At 40.2% G+C, this 6,483-nt stretch overlaps 1 protein-coding gene across 2 annotated transcripts in view; it reads right to left on the bottom strand.

Moving 5' to 3' along the window:
- Nucleotides 1–232: 232 nt before the first annotated feature.
- Ogg1 (8-oxoguanine DNA glycosylase) overlaps nt 233–6,483 on the bottom strand; it is a 39,284-nt gene continuing 33,033 nt past the window's right edge. For both annotated transcript variants that reach the window (XM_076182564.1, XM_076182565.1), the window contains exons 8-9: nt 4,007–4,319; nt 233–931 (exon numbers count right to left, since the gene is read on the bottom strand). In XM_076182564.1, coding sequence (XP_076038679.1) covers nt 4,056–4,319 — 264 coding nt within the window. In that variant the 3' untranslated portion in view covers nt 233–931; nt 4,007–4,055. The remainder of the gene's footprint in view (nt 932–4,006; nt 4,320–6,483) is intronic.

The following is a 6,483-nucleotide window of genomic DNA, read 5'->3' as shown; positions in this document are numbered from 1 at the left end:
GTATTAGAGAAGAGCATCCTCACTTTTTTCACTCTCTCACACTTGTTCTTTCCACCCTTTTCTATTTAAACCTTGTTTCTCCCCCAGCAATACTGCCAGTTCATCTCTTCTGCATTCCTCTCATTGAACACGTCTTTGCTTTAGTTTATACAGAGGAATTTCAGCACACAAAAATATGCTGGGCATTCATATCAACAAATACATCAAAAAGTTGTACAGGACATAAAAACAAGTCTAATATACATTGTCATATAATTATGTGAAATTCTTCACAACAAGTATTTTTCTTTAAATAGGAAAACAACAACAATAAAAAGAAAATTCATTAAATTTTGTACATGGTTTAGGATTTCTTGTAAATACACCTTAAAGTTACTTAAATATATCAAGGGCTTTTCCCTTCTTACCAGGGAGGTAGCCAAAGTCAAAAGGCATTCCACTCCCACTTATTTCATCCTCGCCCACTCCATTCCCATTCACCATCCCTCCATCGCTCTTTTCTTGGCTCCTTAACCTTAATGTTAAAAACAAATGTGAAAGACTAATGATATAATTCTTTGGAAATATTTACAAACTAAACAATATAGAAGTGTCTTTTGTACTTTAGTTGATGTGCTCCCATAATTATTTTGATGTGGACATAATAATGCCACTCAAACAAAGAAGCTCCTCTATTAGTGATGTTCCTGAAGCACCACAACATGGTCACACTGCTTATGATGATGTTCTCACATCTTCATGATTCAAATTTTGGCAAAAGTGAATCATGACATAATAAGAGCAACCAATCAATCAATCCGTTGCTACTGGTCTCTCTTGCAGAAGAACTGTAGCCTTTACGAAAGAGATAATGGCCTCTGAGTTGGTCCACTACTCACTCAAGGATGATGCATTGTTGTCATGGGATTGTTAGTTAATGGAGCTACAGCACCTGAAACAATGATGGGGGTAATGTAATACAACTCTCGAAAGAATAAGCATACAAATATACAAGTGCTTTTTCTCTTTCATGATGGGGTAGAATGAGAAATGTGGAGGTGAGGTAAGGATAGGGGTGGAAAGAGAATTATTGGACAGTGAAGAAGAAGAAGAAGAAAGAAAAAAGAAGAAGAAAAAAAAAAAAACAGCAGCAGCAGCAGATAGTTTGGGTATATGGAAAGAATGAGTGATGAAAGACTAACAGAATGAATGTGGAAAGCAGAAGTGGATGGAGTGAACTTGAGGGGAAGACCACAAATAAGGTGGATGGACAGGGTGAAGGGAGCATTTGATGCAAGAGGAATGTCTGTCATGCAAGGAAGAGAGGGTACATAAGATAGAAATGAATGGAGGGAGATAGTGAATAGATGAAGGAATGATGTGGCCTGAAGAGATAATTATGTAATGTACTTGGTGGGAATGGAAGCTAAAAGGAGACTGTATGAAGGAATGATTGTGCCGACAGCAATGTATGAGGCAGAAACATGGAACATAAGAGAGGAAGAGAGAAGGAATTTGAATGTGTTTGAGATGAAGTGTCTAAGAAGTATGATAAGGGTGACTAGGCTGGACAGTATGAGAAATGAGGAGGTAAGGAGGAAAACAGGGGTGGAAAGGGAGTTGGGAGATAGGGTGGATGAAAGAGTATTGGGATGGTTTGGACACATGAAAAGAATAAGTGAAGAAAGACTAGTAAAAGAGGTGTGGAAGGCAGAGGTAGAAGGAGTGAACATGAGGGGTTGACCTAGGATGAGACAGATTGGGGCATTGGGAAAGAGGGGAATGTCTGTTGAGGATGGACGGGAGAGGACAGAAGATAGGGGTGAATGGAGAATGGTTGTGTATGGATGATGCTGTGATGCATGAAGTGGAGTGGGTAGGGGATGGGAGTTGAGGGAGTATGTGTGAGAAATAAATTGATGCTCCCCGAAGGGATTTCTCCCTGTCTTCTCCTTTTCTGCATGAGGGGACAGAGAGGGGGGGGGGGGGGCTAGCCGATTTAATGAAGCAGCCTTGCTGTGGATGTGCTGTGTCTTGCGACACTGCTTCTGACCCAGAGCAGTGGCCGAGATGCAGGGATGACCTGTCATCCAGGAAATGCCAAGATAAGAGGGAGGGAAGAGGGTGGAGGGGAGTGGAGTATGTTAGGGATGGAATGCGTGGGAGTGGTTGGTGGTGATAGTTTTTGAAGCAAAATTTGTATAAAATATATCAAAAAGCTTATAAGGGAGATGGCTGAGTCAAAGCATATCATATATCCCACACTCATTCAATACTCATTTGTTGCCTCTCCTATTTTAGCACTTTTTGGATGAAGGATATCCTGTACCCCACATTATTTGAGACATAGGCAATGCGGCAAAACACAACACTTCTAATCCGTATCCGGACAATTTCCCCCCGCTGTCAATTGCCCCCTGGGACAATTTCCCCCTAGAACATTTACCCCTGTTGTCAATTACTCCCTGGGACAATTACCCCTTGATGTAAATTTCCCCCATTAACATTTGAATGATATAAACTAGTTTTTTTTTTTATAATTTAATAATCTAAAGTCTCTGTGTTCTTATGTGATAATTTATATATACTATTTGTATCAGCAAAATCTAAACATTTAAGGTGATAAACAGATCTGCATTAAACCTTCTGTCACTAAATTTTTTTTGTAATCTAATAATCTAAAGTCTCTGTGTGGTTATGTTATACATCATACATACTATTTGTATCAGATCTGTATCAAACCTTCTGTCAAAGTTTTTATAGATTTTAGAGTTTAGAAGAGCTTACCCTCTTCCACTGAAGAGTATTTATATTTAAGCTTATGCTTCATTGCATCAGGGATTCACTCTCTTAGGTTCATTACATTGTGAAGTGGTTTATTCCTGGTGAATTTAAGGATATTTTATTTTTTTTGCCCACAACCCATGATCATGTAGTTCATTAAGAGTGAAAAAGGATGTGACAAATTAGTGTTTGAAGGTCATATGAATGTCAAGCAAAAGGATTTAGCATATATTGTTGTGTCATATAAGTGCGAATAATGCAGATATAAGGCAGCATGGAAAGCAAAATTGAAAATACTTGAAAATGAAGTTGTTGGAAGACTTCACACTCATATGCATGTGCCCGATTCTGCAAAGTATGGAGTTGTTGTTGCTGTTGTGCAAATCAAAAAGCTTACTGAAAGTTCGCAAGAAACTTCTCATCAATTAATCTCTCGTGCAGTTATAGGTTTAAGTGAAGAAGTAGCAACTAAAATTACTTGTGCCATAATATTAGATGCCAAAGACAAAGAACTAATGTTGCACCTTTGCCATTAAATGCACAAGAACTGGTTTTGGAAGAACAGTATAAAAGAACTATTGATGGACAAAATTTTCTTCTTTATGATTCAGACAACTCTGTTGGTGAGCACAAGCCAAGAATTTTGATTTTCACCACATATAAAAATGTAGAAATACTATCTTTTTCTCTTCACTGGTTTATAGACAGAACATTTGAAACAGTTCCTCAGAGTTTTGCCTAACTATATACTATTCATGCTTTGCAAATAGTTGTACAGTACATGCTTTGCAAATAGTTGTACAATACCTCTGATTTATGCTCTACTTCCTGATAAAAGCCAAGCAACATATACAGCTTTTTTACAGAAATTAAATCCTAATTTATGTCCAGTCAGCATACTGGTCAACTCTGAGAGAGCCAAGATCAATAGTTTGCATGCTGTGCTTAACCATACAAAAATAAAGGTTTTTTTTTTTTTTTTTTTTTTTAACCAAAACATTTACAGAAAGGTCGCTTCAGGCATGCAGCAAACCTATCTAACTGACCAGGAGTCCTCTTAGCATGAGAATGCTCACAGCATTAGTTTTTGTGCCGATAATATGGATAAATGATAAGTGACTCTGGACGATAGAGGTGTCCCAAAACATTCCCTACAGTGGTGGCTGCAAGGAACCATGCAATCAATACCCCAGTATGGAAATACCCTAGTAAAAACTCTATCATATATTCACTCTTTACTCACCAGAGAACTGTGTATTTTCAACTGCATTCACAACTGTCTTTTCATTCTCTCATTTTAGTGTCTTCTTTCTGCAGTTTTTATCTCCATCTTTATTTCTCTCTTCTACTTTCTGCTTTTTCTTTTGCTGTGAGGGGCAAGGACCTTTGGTATGTGCTGAAGTTTTTGTAGTTTTAGTTATCTTTTGTCTTTTAACTGGCTCCTTATGATCTTTCTTCTTCCCTGTAGCTTTACATTGCTTCACAGGTGATTTACTGCTTTTTCTTTCTTCACCTTTCAAAGCTTCAAATTTCTTCAAATCAGCACTAAAGAGTACCTGGGAAACAGAGTAAAACAAAATATTCAGTGAAAAAGTATTGTGGTACTAAAGGAAACTGTCTAGTACATGCCAGAAAAAAATATGTAATGGCATGATCATCTATCTATCTATACACCAAGTTTTTTTTTTTTCACCCTTACCAGGGAGGTAGCCAAAATCAAAAGGCAGGTACCCACTCCCACTCATTTCACTCTCATCCACCACCCTTTCCTCCCTCTCATCTTAGCTCCTCATGGATGATGGGTCATCCCTGTATCCTCTCCACTGCTCTAGGTCAGAAGCAATGCAGCAAGACACAGCACACCCACAGCAAGGGCATTTCACTTAATCAGCAATGCCTCAGTCATCCCCTCAAGTTCACTCCATCCACCTCTGCCTTCCACACGTCTCTTATTAATCTTTCTTCACTCATTCTTTCTATGTGTACAAACCATCAGCCCTATCTGCCATCTCCTTTTCCACTCCACTTCTCCTCACCTCCTCGTTTCTCACTCTATCCAACCTTATAGCCCCTACCATACTTCTTAGACTTTTCATTTCAAACACATTCAAACTTTTCATCTCTGCCTCTTAAATTCCAAGTCTCTGACCCATAAAGTGCTATTGGAACAATTATTCCTAATATAATCTCTTTGTATCCATTCCCAAATGCCTATTTCTTATGACACATTTTATTCCCCCAAGACATTTACGTATTTCTCTCAATCTACAATTTACTTCCACCTCCACTCCTCCCTTTCCTGCCACATGTGACCCCAAATATCTCAAGTTACCCAATTCCTCCAGCCTTTCTCCTTTCAGACTTACTTCCAACTCACTGCCATCCTCTCCCTTTGTAATCTCATCACCTTACATTTACCCTCATTTACTTTTAACTTTCTCCTAGACACTTTCATCCCTTTACTTTTTCTTAGGAGCCCTTCTAACCAGGGGACAGAGAGTGGGGGTCACCAAATTAATGAAGCGGCCTTGCTGTGGATGTACTGTATCTTGCAACACTGCTTCTGACCCAGGGCAGTGGACAAGATGCTGGGATGACCTGTCATCCAGGAAGTGCTAAGATAAGAGGGAGGGTAGAGGAGAGTGGAATATGTAGGGGATGAAATGGGTGGGAGTGGTTTCTATGCCTTTGTCTTTTGGCTACCTCCCATGTAAGGGGGAAAAAGCCTTAGGTATATGTATGTATGTATGTACTTTCAACTTTCTCCTACTACATACTTCCCACACTCCATCACCAACTCCTTTAATCACCCTCGGACCCTTCCACAAGTGCAGTGTTGTTAGCAAACAACAATTGGCTCACCTCCAACTTTTCTCCATTTTCTTTAACCATTTCCAATAACCTGCCCCTTAAGTCCTGGAGCTGCAACGTCTACGTCGTGGGACCACCCCCCAACCCCAAGAGTTGGGGGCCAATCAGCAGCAACTACCCCTGGCCATCAGCTCTACGCAGATGGCACCGATCCCCAAGGAGGAGCTACGCCTACCTGGGGGAGTACCACAATCCTTTTTTTTTTCCAACACACATTGTTACGTTTTTTCTGCACTGAGGGGTCATTTTCCGGCGATCACCCCTCTTCTTCTACTTTTAGCCGGAGATGTAGAGAGCAATCCTGGGCCCACCACAAAATACACATGCCCAACATGCTCTAAACCCATTACTTCGAGCAGACAGACAAAGGGCTCAGTTCAGTGCAATATGTGCAAAAACTGGGCCCACCTCACTTGTACAACACTTGCTGACACAAACCAATACACAAACACTTGGACATGTTCTACCTGCCCTCCAGTAACCCCAATCCCACCTCCCCAACCACAGCCAACACCCTTACCCACTCCCAATTTCCCTTTGCCCTTACCCCCGATTAGTACTCCCCTTCCTTTGTCCCCGATCTCTCCTTTCCCCCCCTCTGACCCAGATCCTACACCTTCCCCACTACCACCCCAACCTCAACCCCAAACGGCAACATACAACACATACAAAACACACAACATCAACATATTACAACACAACATTGACGGCATTAACACTAAAAAACATGAACTCGAACACTTTCTTAAACAACACAACATACACATTGCAATTCTACAAGAAACAAAATTAAGACACTCACACAAAACACCATCATTTCATAATTACACCACCATCAGACAAGACCGG

The sequence above is a fragment of the Oratosquilla oratoria genome, unplaced genomic scaffold (assembly GCF_046742065.1).
Source record: "Oratosquilla oratoria isolate Oo_2021 unplaced genomic scaffold, ASM4674206v1 SCAFFOLD69, whole genome shotgun sequence".
Lineage (NCBI taxonomy): Eukaryota > Metazoa > Arthropoda > Malacostraca > Stomatopoda > Squillidae > Oratosquilla > Oratosquilla oratoria.
Note: the sequence above shows the minus strand (reverse complement) of the source record. Positions and strands in the feature narration are given on the sequence as shown.